Source organism: Trichomycterus rosablanca, chromosome 5 (genome assembly GCF_030014385.1).
Source record: "Trichomycterus rosablanca isolate fTriRos1 chromosome 5, fTriRos1.hap1, whole genome shotgun sequence".
Taxonomy (NCBI): Eukaryota; Metazoa; Chordata; class Actinopteri; order Siluriformes; family Trichomycteridae; genus Trichomycterus; species Trichomycterus rosablanca.
In genome coordinates, this window is record NC_085992.1 from 49,536,671 (window position 1) to 49,559,163 (window position 22,493).

Below are 22,493 nucleotides of genomic sequence, written 5' to 3' on the forward strand. Positions count from 1 at the left end.
GGATACCGTACAAGGTCGCTAAGCAACACATGAACTTGAACAGCAGGAAGCACATGCTACACCGCTCAGATCGTTTTATTTTATTGTCAAACGTGTGGTTTAAAAGTACAGCAGTCCCAATCCTCACCGGTAAAAAATAACTAAACGCCGGCAGCCGTATGAACATGAATATTAAAATGCGCGGAGGTCACGTGATCAGGGTCCAGATGAGGCTGAAAGTGCTTAACGTGTCGCGTTAAATGTCGCTCGTTGACGTAACTGTGGACGATGGGCTGTGAAGAGTAACGTCAGCGCACCTCACCTCAAATAAAACGTTCACATTGCATAAGATAACATACGATCGACCCCTCTGACCTCTCGACCTCAAGCTTGACCTTCCTCCCACTATCCAATAGCATTAAAGAATAAATAATATCCGACGACGTGGCCGCGTTCTTGTAGTGTGCTTCGCCTTCACACGCAGAGCGTACGCGCCCCTCGGACCGCGGAAAAGCCCTTTCGCCCCTTTGTTGTTCCCTTAACCTCTGAAGGTGAGCCCTAGGACCCGGCCTGCTCCACCGTGGCCAGATCCCGCGCCTCCCTCACCAGCTCCAGCAGAGAGGACAGCATGATGATGTCGCCCGGGCGGAGTCCCATCGTCTGGATCTGTGAGACACAGCAGAGGAGACGTGAAGAACGATTTTAAATCTTCATCCACGTTTACATTCAGAATTTTCACTCAGCTTTTGTTTAAACATGTTGTTGGATAACAGAACTAAGTGTCCTGTATGGTGAACCCAAACATTTGTTTGATTTTTAAAATAACAAAAGTAGATAAAGTGAATAATAAGCTTCCAGATTATTAAAAAAATACTACTTTATATTTATATATCAGATCTACTTTAATATAAGTGTCACATACATCGCTTACCTGATGACTGTCATTCAAAAGTTCTGTGTGTGTGTGTGTGTGTGTGTTTTTCTTTTTGTGTTCTCGTGTGTGTGTGTGTGTGTTTACAGTATGTGTTTGTGTTTTTCTGTGTGTGTGTTTTTCTTTTTGTGTTCTCGTGTGTGTGTGTGTGTGTGTGTGTGTGTGTTTACAGTATGTGTTTGTGTTTTTCTGTGTGTGTGTGTGTGTGTGTGTGTGTGTTTTTCTTTTTGTGTTCTCGTGTGTGTGTGTGTGTGTTTACAGTATGTGTTTGTGTTTTTCTGTGTGTGTGTGTGTGTGTGTGTTTTTCTTTTTGTGTTCTCGTGTGTGTGTGTGTGTGTGTGTGTGTTTACAGTATGTGTTTGTGTTTTTCTGTGTGTGTGTGTGTGTTTTTCTTTTTGTGTTCTCGTGTGTGTGTGTGTTTACAGTATGTGTTTGTGTTTTTCTGTGTGTGTGTTTGTGTGTGTGTTTTTCTTTTTGTGTTCTCGTGTGTGTGTGTGTTTACAGTATGTGTTTGTGTTTTTCTGTGTGTGTGTGTGTGTTTTTCTTTTTGTGTTCTCGTGTGTGTGTGTGTGTGTGTGTGTGTGTGTTTACAGTATGTGTTTGTGTTTTTCTGTGTGTGTGTGTGTTTTTCTTTTTGTGTTCTCGTGTGTGTGTGTATGTGTGTGTGTGTGTGTGTGTGTGTTTACAGTATGTGCTTGTGTTTTTCTGTGTGTGTGTGTGTGTTTTTCTTTTTGTGTTCTCGTGTGTGTGTGTGTGTGTGTGTGTGTGTTTACAGTATGTGTTTGTGTTTTTCTGTGTGTGTGTGTGTTTTTCTTTTTGTGTTCTCGTGTGTGTGTGTATGTGTGTGTGTGTGTGTGTGTGTGTGTGTGTTTACAGTATGTGCTTGTGTTTTTCTGTGTGTGTGTGTGTTTTTCTTTTTGTGTTCTCGTGTGTGTGTGTGTGTGTGTGTGTGTGTGTGTGTGTTTACAGTATGTGTGTGTGTGTGTGTGTGTTTGAGTGTTTTTCCTGTGTGTGTTTAAGTTCTTGTGTGTGTGTGTGTGTGTGTGTGTTGTGTGATTACGTGTTTTTCTGTGTGTGTGTGTGTGTGTGTGTGTGTGTGTTTGAGTGTGTTTTTCTGTGTGTGTGTGTTTGAGTGTTTTTCCTGTGTGTGTTTAAGTTCTTGTGTGTGTGTGTGTGTGTGTTGTGCGATTACGTGTTTTTCTGTGTGTGTGTGTGTGTTTGAGTGTGTTTTTCTGTGTGTGTGTGTGTGTGTGTGTGTGTGTTTGAGTGTTTTTCTGTGTGTGTGTGTGTTTTTCTTTTTGTGTTCTCGTGTGTGTGTGTATGTGTGTGTGTGTGTGTGTGTGTGTGTGTGTTTACAGTATGTGCTTGTGTTTTTCTGTGTGTGTGTGTGTTTTTCTTTTTGTGTTCTCGTGTGTGTGTGTATGTGTGTGTGTGTGTGTGTGTGTGTGTGTGTTTACAGTATGTGCTTGTGTTTTTCTGTGTGTGTGTGTGTTTTTCTTTTTGTGTTCTCGTGTGTGTGTGTGTGTGTGTGTGTGTGTGTGTGTTTACAGTATGTGTGTGTGTGTGTGTGTGTTTGAGTGTTTTTCCTGTGTGTGTTTAAGTTCTTGTGTGTGTGTGTGTGTGTGTGTGTTGTGTGATTACGTGTTTTTCTGTGTGTGTGTGTGTGTGTGTGTGTGTGTTTGAGTGTGTTTTTCTGTGTGTGTGTGTTTGAGTGTTTTTCCTGTGTGTGTTTAAGTTCTTGTGTGTGTGTGTGTGTGTGTTGTGCGATTACGTGTTTTTCTGTGTGTGTGTGTGTGTTTGAGTGTGTTTTTCTGTGTGTGTGTGTGTGTGTGTGTGTGTGTTTGAGTGTTTTTCCTGTGTGTGTTTAAGTTCTTGTGTGTGTGTGTGTGTGTTGTGTGATTACGTGTTTTTCTGTGTGTGTGTGTGTGTGTGTGTGTGTGTGTGTGTGTGTGTGTGTGTGTGTTTGAGTGTGTTTTTCTGTGTGTGTTTAATTACTGAATCTGTGTTTCAGCCACAAGAGTTGCTAACAGGTGTAATAAATCACTATATCAAGGAGAATTTATGCTTCCAGCTTTGCAGCAACAGTTTAGGGAAGGCCCTGCCCTGTTCCAGCACAAAGCAGCTCTATGAAGAGATGAAAGGTTTGGTTTAAAGAACCCGGACCTCAGCACCACTCAACAGCTCTGGAATGAACCGGAACATCAACTGGGCATCAGTGCCCACCATAGAAATGCTCTTTTGACTGAGTGGGCATAAAGTCTTGCACTGTAAAGTCTCGTGAGAAGCCTTCTCAGAAGAGCGGCTGTTGTTATACTCTGTTTTAATACCAATTTGTTAATATGATGTCCGACAAGCTCATGGTCAGGCGTCCAAATACTTTAAATGCACCAAGAGAAAATCAGGTTACTAGGTTCTACCTGCTCCTCTAGATATTCCACGTCCAGGGCCAGCTGCAGTCGGATCTTGGTGTCGTCCGAGGGTCCGGCGTTGTTCCCCGCCGTGCTGGCCGCAGCGTTTTTTCTCGCCTGTTTTAACCTCTTCAGACTTTCCTCCATCTTCCTCACCGAGCTCAGCACGTCAGAAATGGTCTCGAAGTATCTGAACATGGAGAGCAACGTTTGGAACATCGGCAGATCCGATCACAGCCACACGTTTCAGGAGAGAACATGCTCATTACCTCTGTGTGCAGTCTGACAGCGCTACACGGAGCCACTCCTGAATGATGGAGGTCTTCACCACCCCGGAGGAGTCGGTGAGCAGCTGATGGAGGGGACGCAGGGCGTTGTCCATGTAGGCCGAGGCTCTGGTGGGCAACTCCTGAAAAACATGAAATCACCCAACCAATCAGAACAGAGCTGAGTTGAAACTGTTTCAACTGTTTAAAATTAAAGATTAAATCAGAGACAGTAAAATAAAAATAACATGACCGAAATCACCCAACCAATCAGAACAGAGCTGAGCTTTAGACTGTCTAAAATAAAAGATAAAATCAGAGACAGTAAAACAACTTAAAATAACAAAAATAAGATCAAATAAGATAACATAAGACAAAGTAAGAAACTGTAAAATAAAATAAAGATAACATGACCAAAATCACCAAACGAATCAGAACAGAGCTGAGCTTTAGACTGTCTAAAATAAAAGATAACGTTTAAAATAAGATAAAATAAGGGGCAGTACGACAAAAGAAGATAAAATGAAATAAGATAAAATAAGAAGATAAAATAAGAAATTTAAATAAGATACAATAAGATGAAATAAGATACAGTAAGATAAAATATAAAGATAAAATAAGAGAATAAAATAAGATAAAATAAGATAAAATAAAAAGATAAAATAAGAAGATAAAATAAGAAAATAAAAAAAGATAAAATTAGAAGATAAAATAAAAAGATAAAATAAGAAGATAAAATAAGATAAAATAAAAGAAGATAAAAGAAGATCAAATAAGATCAAATATGAAGATAAAATAGGATAAAATAAGGTACAGTAAGATAAAATAAGAAAATAAAATAAGATACAGTAAAATAAGATAAATTAAGATAAAATAAGATACAGTAAGATCAAATAAAAGATCAAATAAACTAAAAAGATAAAATAAGATATAGTAAGATAAAATAAAATAACATAAGAAGATAAAATAAGATAGACAATAAGTTAAAATAACATTAAATGAAATAAAATAAAATAAGAAGATAAAATAAGATAAAATAAGAGACAGTAAGAAAATAAAATAAGATAAAATAAGAAGATAAAATAAAATAGAGAAATACTAAAACACAGTGTGCAGTATTTACACTCGTCTCTGTTTGTTAGTGTAGAATGTTTTGTTGCGCCTCCCCAGCACACCGCCGTGTAGAAGGTGACTGATCCTCCCACAGTTTATCTGGTGGCTGCATGTTTTATTAATAATATTAATCTGATCACTTTCATCCTCTACCGCAGTCAGATGTTCATTTACGTTTTGCGTTGATGTATTAGCGTTTAGCAAAAACACTTTTATCCAATCGTGACTGAATACAATGCAAACAACTGAGGGTTAGTGGTCTTAGTCTTAGTACTGTGCTCATGTTACCACACCCTGTTACCCAGCTCACCTTATTGGTCCTTCGGTAAAGCCTCGGCACCTCTGAAGCGTTCTTTAGGAAGCGCTGGCTCCGTTCGGTCAGGTTTTGAGTCATTTTGCTGTTCAGCAGGGGGATACAGCCGGACAGAGCAGCTCTGGAGTCTGACAAGGCGTCTAGTGTTTAAAAACAGGAATAGAGCAGGTCAAGAACAGATCCACATCCACACGTACATGCAGATGCAGCCGTGTAACCCTGACGTACCTGAAACGAGTGCAAAGTTTGTGAACCCGATGTCCTGCAACCTCCCTCGGACCAAGTCTGAGATTTCTGGCATCTGAAACGATAAACAGCATCATCATACATTCGTTACAGTCTAGTAGGACTCAGATCTTTCTCTAGTGTCAGTCCGGTGGTACCTGTTCACATAAGTGATCCACGTCAGCCGTGATGAACACCAGCTGTTTGGTGGACAGGACTGTCGGGGCGCCGCTCTCGCTGTCGGCGTCCTGAGAGGTTCGACTCGAGGTGGACGAGGCCGAGCTCGGCAGCGGCCTGGCGGCTTCTTTGGCGGGTTCTGGAGACGGCATTTTTGTTAAGACCTAAAGAATTAGAAAAGAACATGAGCTGCTATGTGAGTCTATTACAACAAAACCTTTAGCCTAGCGGTTAGGGTACTGGACTAGTATATCTTATACGGTGTATATGGCAGAGCTGTTCACAAGTCACAAAATACGAGTCTGAGTCAAGTCACGAGTCAATATAATGTAAACAAATCATATATTATAAATGTAGCGTAGAAATAATAAATAATCTGTAAGTTCAGATAAAAAACAACAACAGATTAGCGAGTGTATTTAGCCGTTTTACTTCGTGTCTTTACTTTCCTCCTCATTGTGTAAATGAATGTAATTTCTGTAACGAGAAGGTTCCAGTTAAAAGCTTCAACTGATACGTTTTGTTTTCATTACAGAACAAAAGCGCTCGATAAATCACGGCACAGCGGCCAAAATCCCAAACACAGCAAAAACCATCATAACCGCTGCTTACCTGAGCTTCTGTTCTTCCAGATGCTATTACATTTATAACTGTGCGTCCCATTAGGAATAGAATCCGTTATTTTGTAAACGTGCTTATAATTAAAAACCTCCAAACTTTTCCCGGTCGTGAAAAAAAACAGGAACTCGTTAGAAAGCCGATCGAGCGTTTCATTACCACGTCATCTGTGTGACGCAAACTGAATAAATGCAGATAACAGCATTTCTTACTAACAATTACAATCAGAAGCTCCGATTGGTTCAGAAAGCGGTTCCTACAATCATTAGCACCAATTCTGTAGGAGCGTTCCATTCACACCAGCTGTTCCAGTGAAGTGCACTACGTAGGGTATTCCACCATTTTAAGTGAGATTCCAATCCAAAAGAGGGTGTAGCGAGCGACGCTTCATCACTACGCCGGAAGCTGGCTGGAACATTTACACATTGCGTGCGTTGCAGGTTAAGACGGCCGGAGCGTTATTATTATTAGAGAGAAGAAATGACACGATCACAATGATGTCGGATCATATAGATATATATATAATTGTCACACGTAACTAATGTTGCTGACTTTTGTTGTCCACGAGTCATTTTTTGCGAGTCACGAGTCGAGTCCGAGTCATTTGAAACGAGTCTGAGTCGAGTCTGAAGTCGCTGTGTGTGCGACTTACGTGCGACTCGGACTCGAGTCCCCATCTCTGGTATATGGTAGCCTAGCGGTTAAGGTACCGGACTAGTATACTAGTAAATATACAATCACTATATGACCATAAGTATTTGGACACCCGACCGAGAGCTTGTTGGACAATTCATTTCAAAAACAAAGTCTTCTCACAAGAATTTGAAGTATATACGTGGGAATTTGTGCCCATTCAGTCAATAGAACATTTGTATGGCTGGGCGCTGTATCAAGAGAGCCTTAGTTGATGTTCCGGTTCATTCCAGAGCTGTTGAGGGGGGCTGAGGTCAGGGCTCTGTGCAGGACGCTGGAGTTTACTATATATACATATGCTATTGGGTCCGAAAGTACTTGGACACCTGACCTAGAGTTTGTTGGACACTCCATTTCAAAAACAAATTCTATTAAAATAGAGTAACGTTTGTATGATCCTTACAGCTAAAACTGAGAAGGCTTCTAATAAGAATTTGAAGTATGTATGTGGGCATTTATGTTCATTCAGTCAAAAGAGCATTTGTATGACTGGTAACTGATGCTCAGTCGATATTCCGATTCATTCCAGAGCTGTCGAGTGGGGCTGAGGTCAAAAACTTGAACCGAGCTTTACTTCATGTCTTTATAAAGATTATAAAGCTGGAAGAGGAAAGGCCTTCCCTAAACTGTTGCTGCAAACCTTTATATACAGTGTATCACAAAAGTGAGTACACCCCTCACATTTCTGCAGATATTTAAGTATATCTTTTCATGGGACAACACTGACAAAATGACACTTTGACACAATGAAAAGTAGTCTGTGTGCAGCTTATATAACAGTGTAAATTTATTCTTCCCTCAAAATAACTCAATATACAGCCATTAATGTCTAAACCACCGGCAACAAAAGTGAGTACACCCCTAAGAGACTACACCCCTAAATGTCCAAATTGAGCACTGCTTGTCATTTTCCCTCCAAAATGTCATGTGATTTGTTAGTGTTACTAGGTCTCAGGTGTGCATAGGGAGCAGGTGTGTTCAAATTAGTAGTACAGCTCTCACACTCTCTCATACTGGTCACTGAAAGTTCCAACATGGCACCTCATGGCAAAGAACTCTCTGAGGATCTTAAAAGACGAATTGTTGCGCTACATGAAGATGGCCAAGGCTACAAGAAGATTGCCAACACCCTGAAACTGAGCTGCAGCACAGTGGCCAAGATCATCCAGCGTTTTAAAAGAGCAGGGTCCACTCAGAACAGACCTCGCGTTGGTCGTCCAAAGAAGCTGAGTGCACGTGCTCAGCGTCACAGCCAACTGCTGTCTTTGAAAGATAGGCGCAGGAGTGCTGTCAGCATTGCTGCAGAGATTGAAAAGGTGGGGGGTCAGCCTGTCAGTGCTCAGACCATACGCCGCACACTACATCAAATCGGTCTGCATGGCTGTCACCCCAGAAGGAAGCCTCTTCTGAAGTCTCTACACAAGAAAGCCCGCAAACAGTTTGCTGAAGACATGTCAACAAAGGACATGGATTACTGGAACCATGTCCTATGGTCTGATGAGACCAAGATTAATTTGTTTGGTTCAGATGGTCTCAAGCATGTGTGGCAGCAATCAGGTGAGGAGTACAAAGATAAGTGTGTCATGCCTACAGTCAAGCATGGTGGTGGGAATGCCATGGTCTGGGGCTGCATGAGTGCAGCAGGTGTTGGGGAGTTACATTTCATTGAGGGACACATGAACTCCAATATGTACTGTGAAATACTGAAGCAGAGCATGATCCCCTCTCTCCGGAAACTGGGTCGCAGGGCAGTGTTCCAGCATGATAATGACCCCAAACACACCTCTAAGACGACCACTGCTTTATTGAAGAGGCTGAGGGTAAAGGTGATGGACTGGCCAAGCATGTCTCCAGACCTAAACCCAATAGAACATCTTTGGGGCATCCTCAAGCGGAAGGTGGAGGAGTGCAAAGTCTCAAATATCCGCCAGCTCCGTGATGTCGTCATGGAGGAGTGGAAAAGCATTCCAGTGGCAACCTGTGAAGCTCTGGTAAACTCCATGCCCAGGAGAGTTAAGGCAGTTCTGGGAAATAATGGTGGCCACACAAAATATTGACACTTCAGGAACTTTCACTAAGGGGTGTACTCACTTTTGTTGCCGGTGGTTTAGACATTAATGGCTGTATATTGAGTTATTTTGAGGGAAGAATAAATTGACACTGTTATATAAGCTGCACACAGACTACTTTTCATTGTGTCAAAGTGTCATTTTGTCAGTGTTGTCCCATGAAAAGATATACTTAAATATCTGCAGAAATGTGAGGGGTGTACTCACTTTTGTGATACACTGTAACTGATTTATTACACCTGTTACTGATTGTAATACTTTTGTCCATATATATCATATATGTATATACCTCAGTAATAAAGGTGGCATATCGGGAGAGGAGCTGCAGCGTGAGCTTCCAGAAGCGATGAGCCAGTGGGGACAGGTAAACACGTTCAGCCCAACACCGGCACACACAGCTCCACAACACCTCCGTCACCCGCAGCCTGTAGCGGTTTTCCGCTAAAAACAACATACACACACACGCAAATATAAACAGATATAAATAAAGTAAAGCCACTTTATATTACAATAGCAAATAATCTGCGTTTTTAATTCTACAGACCTGGAGCTGCTTGTAAACCATCTGCAATGGCATTCTCTAAACAGCCAGCGATCTCCCTGTTCCTGAAAAACACATCAAGTACAAGTTATCATTTGATCATTTCTTATTCATGTCTTATTTCTAAGGGTCTGTGTAAAAAACCTAGTGATCTCTCTACATAGAAGCATTTCCCATCATTCTACACTCTCGAGAAGAGGGCGTGTCTAAATTCTTAGATTACTTAAAATGCTCCTACTGAGGCACCTTAATTCTGAGTGTTGATCTGACTGAATAACGAGGGAGCGGCTTTACACGACTGGAACAATAAAGGCCTCAGTGAAACGTCCGAAAAAATCCAAAATTAGGCGACAGTCCAGTGATTTATGTTTGTTTGTTAGGCTTAAGTATTAACTGAACTGTACAACAGACATTGTCTCAAACTAACTTTACAGAATCCAGGACCAACAGACCAAAAACCCCTGATGAGCAAGCCGAGGGCGACGGCGGAAAGGAAAAACCTTGAGAGGAACCAGACTCGGAATTGGATTTACACAAATCACACATACACACAAGTAACTTAAACTAAAAGTTATAACTAGTAAAAAGAACAAACAAGCAATTGGAGTACTATGATCATCCACGCAAATACAAATGTGTGAATTCCAGGACTGAATCATAGCTGACCAGGCTGGACTTTATAATAAGTGTAGGCGTAAATAAACAAACCCGAGCACGGTCAGTCCAGCCAGCACACGCAGATCAATACTTACACAAAAGCACGAGCACTGATTCACATGTCAGAGCTTCCTACACGTCGTCTAAAACAGGATGGTACGTAAATACAGGTTTCACAAGATCAGTAAAAAAAAAAACTTTCAGTGTGGAGTTAGCATGTTCTCCCCGTTTCTGTGTGGGTTTCTTCCGGGAGCTCCGGTTTTCTCCCACAGTCCAAAGACTGTATGAGGTGTGTGCGTGTGCTCTCACCGTGACCCTGACCAGGATAAAGCGGCGGTAAAACAGACGATGAAAGAGAGGATTCATTAAGAGATGTTTGTAGCCTAGCGGTTAAGGTACTGGACTAGTAATTCGAAAGGTCGCTGGTTTAAGCCCCACCACTGCCAGGTTGTCACTGTTGGGCCCTTGAGCAAGGCCCTTAACCCTCAATTGCTCAGACAGTATGCTGTCACAGTACTGTAACTCACCTAAGCTGAAAGTAGACGGGGAGGTTCCACTTGTTGTGGAAGCTCTGATAGGAGGCGTGAGCCCGGAGTCTCTTGACGCTCGCCTGAGATCCGCACTGCCTCTCAAACTTCCTCACAAAGTCCATGCTGATGCAGTAGCGCTGTAAAAACAACACACAATAGACTCTACTGATCTCTCTACATAGATGCATTTTACATCATCCTACACTCCCGAGAAGAGGGCGTGTCTAAATTCCTAGATTCCTTTAAATGCTCCTATTGAGGCGCCTTAATTCTTTTTTATGCATTTTCTCCCCTTTTTAGCGCGTCCAATTGCCCGATTGCGTCACGCGTCCTCTCCACCAATGCCGATCCCCGCTCTGATCGAGGAGAACGAAGCTAACCCACGCCTCCTCCGACACGTAGGCAGCATGCCGTATGCATCTTATCACCTACACTTTGACGAGTGTTGTGCCACCTAGCGTTGTGTACGGAGAGACACACCCTGAGAGCACTCTTTTCTCATCTCTGTGCAGGCGCCATCAATCAGCCAGCAGAGGTCGTAATTGCACCAGTCATGAGACCAGTTCATGTGGCCGCCATCCTTAGCCGGCAGGCAGAGCGGAGACTCGATACGACGTATTCGAGATCCCAGCTCTGGTTCCAGCGTGTGTTTTTACCGCTGCGCCACCAGGCGCCTTGATTCTGAGTGACGATCTGACTGAGTAACGAGGGCGCGTCCGACGCCTCCTCAGCGCTGAAGGCAATCACATTTCTCACACCAAAAAACTACAAATTTGGCGCACAGACGGAATGCGGAGCAACCAACAGAAAATTTATTTAAATGTAAATAAATCCTCATTGATGTTTAATCTGTATAAAGGTGTGATTATACGAGTGTCGTTTATTTGTAAATTCAGGCTCGTCAGGGACAGTTTAACCGTTTTCGGTACACGGAGGGAGACTAGTGTGTTGTGCTAACTGTGTTAGCTTAGAAAGCTAAACATGCAGTGACATAATGAGTGCCTAAGTTGTGCGTCTAAATAATCTGCCTTATGAGCTCCATGCCTTATTACAATCCTCTCTACTGAGGCAGCTGATCGGGTAGGTAGTAAGCAGCAAGGCGTGTGTGTGTGTGTGTGTGTGTAAGTGAGATTTAACCTCATAAAAAGCTTCAGGATTCCCCGGATTAAAAAGTGAAGAAATTCTCCCCTCGACTCCTCTGATGGTCTCCGGCCAGACGGAGTTCACCAGGAAGTCGTATCCCGGCACGACGTCAGCCTTGTCACTGATGATAAAAAGTATAGATTATATCATTATATAGTGTAGATTAGCATAGAATATGCATGTGTCATGTTATAAGTATGTTAATAACATGCTTTTTTAATTCTTTGATTTCTTACACTGGCTAAAATGTCCCAGCGGATGCTAGTGGCCGATTGGGCGTCTACATACAGACATGATTGGCTGTGTCTGAGAGGGGTGTACACTGATCAGCCATAACATTAAAACTACCTCCTTGTTTCTACACTCACTGTCCATGTTATCAGCTCCACTTACCAAATAGAAGCACTTTGTAGTTCTACAATTACTGACTGTAGTCCATCTGTTTCTCTACATGCTTTGTTAGCCCCCTGTCATGCTGTTCTTCAATGGTCAGGACCCCCACAGGACCACCACAGAGCAGGTGTTGTGCTGGTATGAGTGGATCAGACACAGCAGCGCTGCTGGAGTTTTTAAACACCTCACTGTCACTGCTGGACTGAGAATAGTCCACCAACCAAATATATCCAGCCAACAGCGTCCCGTGACCACTGATGAAGGTCTAGAAGATGACCGACTCAAACAGCAGCAATAGATGAGCGATCGTCTCTGACTTTACATCTACAAGGTGGACCGACTAGGTAGGAGTGTGTAATAGAGTGGACAGTGAGTGGACACGGTGTTTAAAAACTCCAGCAGCGCTGCTGTGTCTGATCCACTCCTACCAGCACAACACACACTAACACACCACCACCATGTCAGTGTCACTGCAGTGCTGAGAATGATTCACCACCTAAATAATACCTGCATGTAGAGAAACAGATGGACTACAGTCAGTAATTGTAGAACTACAAAGTGCTTCTATATGGTAAGTGGAGCTGATAAAATGGACAGTGAGTGTAGAAACAAGGAGGTGGTTTTAATGTTATGGCTGATCGGTGTATATTCAGCTTGTTTGGAACCTGGGGTCAGAGCTCAGGGTCAGCCATTGTCCGGCCCCCCTGAAGGACAGAGAGTTAGGCTACAACTGTCCCATATGCCACCCCATGAACAGAATTTTTGGACATATCCGACACTATGTGATAAAACACAGCGTACCTGGAAACGGCCCCTCCCGTCACCTCCCGCAGCAGCTGGCAATGGTGTGGAACAAACTCCAGAATCTTTCTGTACATCAGCTGGAGACCGTTCGGACTGGACTTCACGAACTGCTCAGTTATGACCTATAAACACACAAACAACATTACTGTTGTCGTCATAACAGAGACTGGAAACCCAGCTCATTTTTCAGTTATAAAAGCTAAATGACATTATTTATATATATATATATAAAAAGTATAAAGTTATTTAATCCGCTCAGTAAAGGAAACCGACCTCGTCCATGTACGGCTTGACCAGGACTTGTCCGACCAGCGCCTCGGCATCTCTGGTCTTGTCGATGGTGGCGTAGGTGCGGAGACACTGGCGCACCATGGCCACGTTAGACGTCTGCAGGCCCTGGATCAACAGACCCTCGAGAGACTGCTGCAGCATGGCAGTGATGCCGGCGATCCTCTGAAGGAAGCGACACACAATACGACTCAAAATCAGCTTTTAATCATCATATCGCTTCCTACGATTTATTGTTGAAATGGGATGTCCGACAAGCTCATAGTCAGGTGTCCAAATACTCAAAAGAATATTTGATTGGTTGGCCGCTGATGTTGGTTATAAAAGCCTCTGTTGATGTTAACTGGAAAAATTGAGAATTAATTTGTTTGTTGGTTCCATTCATGACAGGACAGCTAGTTACTGGTTAAACATGATTCATTGGTTTAAGTTTAATGTCAAACACAGTCATGGACAATTTAGTCCATCTCCAGTTCATCTCACTTACACGTCTTTGGACTGTGGGAGGAAAGAACGATGGAAAAAAAAAAGAAAGAATTTTGCCGTTACAGCCTTTCGTGTAATATTTCGGTAAACCTTCTTTCTGAGATCTGAGCTCACCGGTCGCACTTTATCCAGCAGCGGCATCCCTTTACTCTGCACGGCGTGGAACTGCAGCTGGTTGAATTCGGTGGCGATCCGCTCGAGAACCTGACCCGCCAGAGGACTGCAAACCAAACACAACAAAGATGAACGTTACAGAGCCAAGAGTGACATCAAATTTTTATTTTATTTTTTTTTCAAAAAACTGAAAATAAAATAAGAAGTTACAGCTTAAGTTTGTATGTCTCTTTATCTGGTCCACTACATCAGGGTCTTTCAAACGTTTTTCTTCCAGCAACCCACATTTTGACTTTCTAGTGCGACCCAGGCAACACAAACGATGCATCTTACTCTCTCTGCTCTGTACAATCTAGTTCCACTGTGGTTTACAAGATGTAACATAAAGCCACCAGGTCAAAGCAAAGAGGTTTATTTTCCATTAGGTTTACAGACTAGGAAAAACAGGGTTATACACTGATCAGCCATAACATTAAAACCACCTCCTTGTTTCTACACAATGTCCATTTTATCAGCTCCACTTACCATATAGAAGCACTTTGTAGTTCTACAATTACTGACTGTAGTCCATCTGTTTCTCTGCATGCTGTTCTTCAATGGTCAGGACCCCCACAGAGCAGGTATTATTTAGGTGGTGGATCATTCTCAGCACTGCAGTGACACTGACATGGTGGTGGTGTGTTAGTGTGTGTTGTGCTGGTATGAGTGGATCAGACACAGCAGCGCTGCTGGAGTTTTTAAACACCGTGTCCACTCACTGTCCACTCTATTAGACACTCCTGCCTAGTTGGTCCACCTTGTAGATGTAAAGTCAGAGACGATCGCTCATCTATTGCTGCTGTTTGAGTCGGTCGTCTTCTAGACCTTCATCAGTGGTCACAGGACGCTGCCCACGGGGCGCTGTTGGCTGGATATTTTTGGTTGGTGGACTATTCTCAGTCCAGCAGTGACAGTGAGGTGTTTAAAAACTCCAGCAGCGCTGCTGTGTCTGATCCACTCATACCAGCACAACACACACTAACACACCACCACCATGTCAGTGTCACTGCAGTGCTGAGAATGATCCACCACCTAAATAATACCTGCTCTGTGGTGGTCCTGTGGGGGTCCTGACCATTGAAGACCAGCATGAAAGGGGGGTAACAAAGCATGCAGAGAAACAGATGGACTACAGTCAGTAATTGTAGAACTACAAAGTGCTTCTATGTGGTAAGTGGAGCTGATAAAATGGACAGTGAGTGTAGAAACAAGGAGGTGGTTTTAATGTTATGGCTCAGTATAAATATTTATATTTAAAATAAAAAGAATAAGTTTAGTTGTAATTTCTCTTTTTTTCTCTTTTGAATTAAAAGTTAACGATAATCATGAATCGATCCTGACCCGAGTGCATCGTCTTTCAGCTTTTTCAGCTCACCTGCTGGAGTCGAGTGACGTGGAGTCTCGGGTGTTCTGCGAGTGCAGGATCTTCTCGATCTTCTCCACCGACTGAACAACGTGTATGAGCCTCAGAACACAAACCTGATCAGCAGCACAGAATTCAGTCAGAACATAAGATGAGAAACATGATAACATCATCGAGATACACATGAGATTTATTTATTAATTATTTATTTGGAATAAATAACGTGTTCTGCCCATATGTGTGCCACTTATGGCATGTTAAGTTTAATGTTTCATTCTGTTTACATTATTTTTGGAGTCTACGTTAAATTTTCAGAGTTGGGGTTTTGAATACATCGTATCGAATCTCAGCTCTGCCTTTCAGACTGGGCTGGGCGGCTGCATGAACAACGATCGGCTGTCGTTCAGGGTTAGAGGGTAAAAAGTCGGATCATAGGTCCTCATAACTGGTGCGACTGCGGCCCCTGCTGGCTGACTGATGGCGCCTGAACAGGGCTGAGGAATAATGCTGATGGGGGTGCGGCCCTCCGTACACAGTGCCCGTCGGTGTATGAACTCGACTCGTGCAGGTGAAAAATTCAGTCTGTACTGACTGTACGTGCTGGAATTCCAATTTTATTTTTATCTTGAATTTTCTTGGGTAAGTCTTATAGATAAAATTCATTTTTAATTATATTATTTATTTTTCTTGAGTAAATCTCATAATGATGACTTTTTAATTCAATTTTTTCTTGGGTAAATATTATAGATGTATTATAGATGAGATGACTATTAATTCTATTTGTTTTTTCTTGGGTAAGTATTATAGATTAGATGACTTTTTAATTCTATTTTTTCTTGGATAAGTATTATGGATTAAATGACTTTTTTTTTAAACTTTTTTTTTTAAGTGTTATAGATGAGATGACTTAAAATTTTATTTATTGATTTTTTTTCTTGGGTAAGTATTATAAACGAGATGACTAATTCTATTTGCTCATTTTTTAAGAGTTATAGATGTATTATAGATTAGATGACTTTTTAACTCTATTATTTCTTGGGTAAGTATTATAGATGAGATGACTAATTCTATTTACTAATTTTTTTCTTGATTAAGTATTATAGATTAAATGAATTTTTAATTCTATTTATTTATTTTTTAAGTATTATTAATGTATTATAGATTAAATGATTTTTTAATTCTATTTATTTTTTCTTGAGTACGTATTATAAATTAGATTACTTTAATTCTATTTATTCATTTTTTATTGAGTAATATTATAGATGAAATTAATTTTTAATTCTATTTTTTTTCTTGAGTAAGTATTATAGATGAGATGACTAATTTTATTTACTCATTTTGCTTGTGTAAGTCTTATAAACGAGATGACTAACTCTACAAATTTTTTAAGTGTTATAGATGTGCTATGAATTAGATGACTTTAAATTCTACTGATTTTTTTTCTTGGGTAAGTATTATAGACGATATGACTTTTGAATTCTATTTATTTGTTTTTTAAGTGTTATAGATGTGTTACAGATGAGATGGCTTTTTAAATTCTATTTATTCATTTTTCTTGGGTAAGTATTATACACGATATGACTTTTTAATTCTATTAATTTATTTTTAAATTTTTCCTCCTGATCTAGTTGTGTCCGGTTACCTGGTTGTATCTCCTCCACTGCTGCAGTGACCCTGACCGGGTCATGACCACGTTTATATTTGCGGCGTTTAGCCGACGCTTTTATCCAAAGCGACTTACAATGCAAGCAAGAGCCTTGCTCAAGGGCCCAACAGTGGCAACTTGGCGGTGGTGGGGCTTGACCCGGCAACCTTCTGATTACTAGTCCAGCACCTTAAATGCTGAGCTACCTACCACTGCCTGAGCTAACCGCTTCTTTTCACACAGAGATCAGTATCATAAACTGATCTCTGTTATTCACCTAGCAGCCAACAGGGGTCGTAACTGCAGCAGTGATGATGATTCATTATTCATAGACGCCACTATTTGCACATTATAATAAAGAGACGTGTTGGTGAACGGCGTGTGTTGGGATCAGGATCTATACTCTACCTTCTTCTTCTGAATGTCCTCTTGTTTGCTTGACTGTGTGTCTATGGCTTGAATAACTTCATTCACTGATGATCTCAGACTCTGTGTGAGGAAATGCAAATAAATCCGTGATGACAAAGAAAGTAAAACGTTTCCTGATAGAGAAATAAATGAAAATGACGTTTAGTCATTCATAAACGAGTTACCAGCACTTCTTCTCTCAGCTGACCAAGCGGTACAGAGAGCTGGTTCAGAGCTTTGTCCATCCCAACCTAAAAAAGACGCACACGGGTTATACAGTACCAACAGATCATACAGTACCAACAGATCATGTCTGGTTATACTCAAGGCTTTACCGTTCAGATTACTGTTGTTACCGGCGTTATACTAGCTGTCTGTGGTAGTTAAACGGCAGTGTAAATGGAGGACTTACCAGATTAGTGGACAGGTTGACAAAATCAGCGTAATCTTTATTGATGAGCTCCACCATGGCTGTTTTGAGGAGCCTGTAATAATGTTCCAGGTCCTGTCGCATCTCCTCCAGCTGGACGCGCTTCCTGCACTCCGCCACGAACCGGTCCACGTCGAAATCATCCTGAAACAAACACAGACACAATCGTACGTGCTGCAGGAAACGGAAAAAGGCAAAATAAGTACAGAGGTACCTTGTAACTCGATGTCCTTTAAACTCGAAATCTTTGAAACCCGACACCCTTCATTGAGAAATTTGTTCCCTTAAACTTGAAACAAAGGGGTGAGCAGTGGGGCGCATTCACATGAGAAGCGTTTTACGCTTTGAGCACCGCGGCAAGCGCAAAAATGTGCACCGCTTCACATGTAAATGCGCCCTAACTAGGGATGTAACGATGCACCACAAGACAGCTAAAAAGCGGTGCACATGTCCCACGATTCAAATCGGTAATTCATGTAAAATGAATCAATATTCACTTTAAACAGCAGAGGGCGCTGGCACTATTTACCTCGCCTGGTTGACAGCACTTCACAAAGTTGCCAGGTAGGGGATTTACCAGCCAAATTTATGTATGTGAGGATACTTTCTTTATTTGTATTATTCATTTATTTATGTAATGAGAGATTTGTTTTAAAATTTCATTTCAGGTTTTTTTACACAAAAAAAAAATGTGCAGCATTGTTCTGCTTAGTTTGTACCTACCTCAGAAATAAAAGGGCATTTATTATTTAGATAACTAAAAGATAAGAGCACAAATAAAGTATTTTATTTAATTTTTTAAGAGAAATAATAAAAGGAAACTTTGTCATCATTTGTCTTCAATTTCATTTTGTTTAAAAAAATCGGGAAAAATATCGTATCGTATCGCATCTTGGGTTACATCCCTAGCCCTAACTGAACTCGCTAAGGAAGGAATATGGTATTCCAAAATCTCCACGATTAAGAAGCGTAAGGAAACAATAAAGAAATAAAGGTAAAGTGCAGCTTTTATTGTACTTTTATATAGATTGTTAATATAGAACTGATTTAATCGTATTTCAGTGTTTTTATATTATATTTGTGTTATTTTCAGTGTAAAAGTGTCAAAAACAACCTCAATATTTTACATTATTAAAATATCTGCAGTTCTACAGGACCATGGACGCATTAACAGGTTTCCCCAAACATCCTTATGGGAAAAAATACCTTGAAACTCAACGTCTTCTAAACTCAACGCCAGAACTAATTGACGCTGAGTTTCAGAGTACCACTGTACAAGAAATCAACGTTAATGGGAATTTTTATAAAAAATACTAAAGATTCAAGCAAGCTTAAACAGATAATAAATACATAAATACTTAATAATAAATAAATAATAAATACTTAATAATAAATACATAAATACATAATAGCAATAATTAAATAATAAACACATTATTTACAAAATTTAATACAAATAATAAAAAAATAAAATGAATAAAAAAGAATACAAAATTTATATATATAAATATATATATATTGTTTATGCATTTTTTTCCCTTTTAGAGCGTTCAATTGCCCAACTTATCCAAAGCGACTTACATTATATAGTCTAAGCAACTGCACGTCTTTGGACTGTGGGAGGAAACCGGAGCACCCGGAAGAAAACCCACACAGACACGAGGAGAACATGCAAACTCCACATAGATAGGACCCGGACCGCCCCACCTGGGGATCGAACCCAGGACCTTCTTGCTGTGAGACGACAGTGTTTTATATATATATATATATATATACAGGTGCTGGTCATAAAATTAGAATATCATGAAAAAGTTGATTTATTTCAGTAATTCCATTCAAAAAGTGAAACTTGTATATTATATTCATTCATAACACACACATGTTTATTTCTTTTAATGTTGATGATTATAACTGACAACTAATGAAAACCCCAAATTCAGTATCTCAGAAAATTAGAATATTACTTAAGACCAATACAAAAAAAGGATTTTTAGAAATGTTGGCCAACTGAAAAGTATGAAGATGAAAAGTATGAGCATGTACAGAACTCAATACTTAGTTGGGGCTCCTTTTGCCTGGATTACTGCAGCAATGCGGCGTGGCATGGAGTCCATCAGTCTGTGGCACTGCTCAGGTGTTATGAGAGCCCAGGTTGCTCTGATAGTGACCTTCAGCTCTTCTGAATTGTTGGGTCTGGCGTATCGCATCTTCCTCTTCACAATACCCCATAGATTTTCTATGGGGTTAAGGTCAGGCGAGTTTGCTGGCCAATTAAGAACAGGGATACCATGGTCCTTAAACCAGGTACTGGTAGCTTTGGCACTGTGTGCAGGTGCCAAGTCCTGTTGGAAAATGAAATCTGCATCTCCATAAAGTTGGTCAGCAGCAGGAAGCATGAAGTGCTCTAAAACTTCCTGGTAGACGACTGCGTCGACCTCGGACCTCAGAAAACACAGTGGACCAACACCAGCAGATGACATGGCACTCCGAACCATCACTGACTGTGGAAACTTTACACTGGACCTCAAGCAACGTGGATTCTGTGCCTCTCCTCTCTTCCTCCAGACTCTGGGACCTTGATTTCCAAAGGTAATGCAAAATTTACTTTCATCAGAGAACATAACTTTGGACCACTCAGCAGTCCTTTTTGTCTTTAGCCCAGGCGAGACGCTTCTGACGCTGTCTCTTGTTCAAGAGTGGCTTGACACAAGGAATGCGACAGCTGAAACCCATGTCTTGCATACGTCTGTGCGTGGTGGTTCTTGAAGCACTGACTCCAGCTGCAGTCCACTCTTTGTGAATCTCCCCCACATTTTTGAATGGGTTTTGTTTCACAATCCTCTCCAGGGTGCGGTTATCCCTATTGCTTGTACACTTTTTTCTACCACATCTTTTCCTTCCCTTCGCCTCTCTATTAATGTGCTTGGACACAGAGCTCTGTGAACAGCCAGCCTCTTAAGCAATGACCTTTTGTGTCTCGCCCTCCTTGTGCAAGGTGTCAATGGTCGTCTTTTGGACAACCGTCAAGTCAGCAGTCTTCCCCATGATTGTGTAGCCTACAGAACTACACTGAGAGACTATTTAAAGGCCTTTGCAGGTGTTTTGAGTTCATTAGCTGATTAGAGTGTGGCACCAGGTGTCTTCAATATTGTACCTTGTCACAATATTCTAATTTTCTGAGATACTGAATTTGGGGTTTTCATTAGTTGTCAGTTATAATCATCAACATTAAAAGAAATAAACATTTGAAATATATCAGTCTGTGTGTAATGAATGAATATAATATACAAGTTTCACTTTTTGAATGGAATTACTGAAATAAATCAACGTTTATATATATATATACATGTACATATATACATACCCTGGTCAGGGTCACAGTGGTTCGTGTGGTTCATATATATAACAGGGGTGGCGCATGACCCACTGTGACCCTGACCAGGATAAAAAACATATACACACGTCATGTATGAAGTGATAACAGGGCGGTGGTGGCTCAGCGGATAAAAGACTGGACTAATCATCAGAAGGTTGCAGGTTCAAGCCCCACCACTGCCAAGTCACCACTGTTGGGCCCCTGCGCAAGGCTCTCAACCCCCAACTGTTCACATCGTTCTCAGGCTTTATTATAAGTCGATTTGTATAATTTAGAGCTTAAATCTCTCTCTAATGTCCCGTATTTGCTTTGTAACCCAGGATGTGAGTGGATGAAGCAGAACCGGATCACGGTGGTGTCTCAGTACCGGTGTGACGCGCTCGTACCTTCATAAACTCGTCCTTATTAAAACACAAAGACTCCGGTCCCTTCGGTAGATTCATGGCCACGATCTCCAGCTCACAAGCACCGACTTTATTAATCGTTATCCGTCCAGCACGGCTGACATGTTCCTCTCTTCCGCAAACATGGCACCGACGAGCTAGGACGTGGTCACGTGACAGGCTCCGGTAAGCGTCGCGTGAACGAGCGCGCGCCCCCTACCGAGCTCATGCATTCACTGTCGGTTTAACCACCGAACGATCCGAATCAGGGTCGCGGTGGGTACAAATCACTGGGCAGGAAAGGCAGGAAACACCCTGGACAGGTCGCCAGGCCATCACAGAGCACACAGACACACACACACACACACAGACACACACTCAAACGTATCTTTGTGTAATTTGGTTCATTCTAATTAGGTTTGCAGATTTGTCCTGTTCCTGAGTCTTTATTGTGTTTGTGTGTGTGTTAGTGGTGTGTCTGTGTGTGTTAGTGGTGCGTCGGTGTGTGTTAGTGGTGCGTCGGTGTGTGTTAGTGGTGTGTCAGTGTGTGTTAGTGGTGTGTCTGTGTGTGTTAGTGGTGCGTCTGTGCATCTGTGTGTGTTAGTGGTGTGTCTGTGTGTGTTAGTGGTGTGTGTGTGTTAGTGGTGTGTCGGTGTGTGTTAGTGGTGCGTCTGTGTGTGTTAGTGGTGCGTCTGTGTGTGTTAGTGGTGCGTCTGTGTGTGTTAGGGGTGTGTCGGTGTGTGTTAGTGGTGCGTCTGTGTGTGTTAGTGGTGTGTCGGTGTGTGTTAGTGGTGTGTGTGTGTTAGTGGTGTGTCGGTGTGTGTTAGTGGTGCGTCTGTGTGTGTTAGCGGTGTGTCTGTGTGTGTTAGTGGTGTGTCTGTGTGTGTTAGTGGTGCGTCTGTGTGTGTTAGTGGTGTGTCAGTGTGTGTTAGTAGTGCGTCTGTGTGTGTTAGTGGTGCGTCTGTGTGTGTTAGTGGTGCGTCAGTGTGTGTTAGTGGTGTGTCAGTGTGTGTTAGTGGTGTGTCTGTGTGTGTTAGTGGTGCGTCTGTGTGTGTTAGTGGTGCGTCTGTGTGTGTTAGTGGTGTGTCTGTGTGTGTTAGT

General features: G+C 41.6%; 1 protein-coding gene across 1 annotated transcript; it reads right to left on the bottom strand.

Moving 5' to 3' along the window:
• Positions 1–57: 57 nt before the first annotated feature.
• On the bottom strand, positions 58–21,530 carry cog2 (component of oligomeric golgi complex 2). Its single transcript, XM_062996261.1, has 18 exons — positions 21,396–21,530; positions 17,616–17,777; positions 17,389–17,454; positions 17,204–17,284; positions 15,163–15,266; positions 13,749–13,854; positions 13,134–13,313; positions 12,858–12,982; positions 11,658–11,784; positions 10,518–10,657; positions 9,337–9,398; positions 9,082–9,233; positions 5,394–5,576; positions 5,239–5,311; positions 5,008–5,150; positions 3,588–3,727; positions 3,328–3,508; positions 58–645 (listed from the first exon to the last, which is right to left on the bottom strand). Exons 1-18 carry the CDS (start codon positions 21,450–21,452, stop codon positions 538–540), a joined length of 2,190 nt encoding a protein of 729 aa, XP_062852331.1. The 5' UTR covers positions 21,453–21,530; the 3' UTR covers positions 58–537.
• Positions 21,531–22,493: the final 963 nt, after the last annotated feature.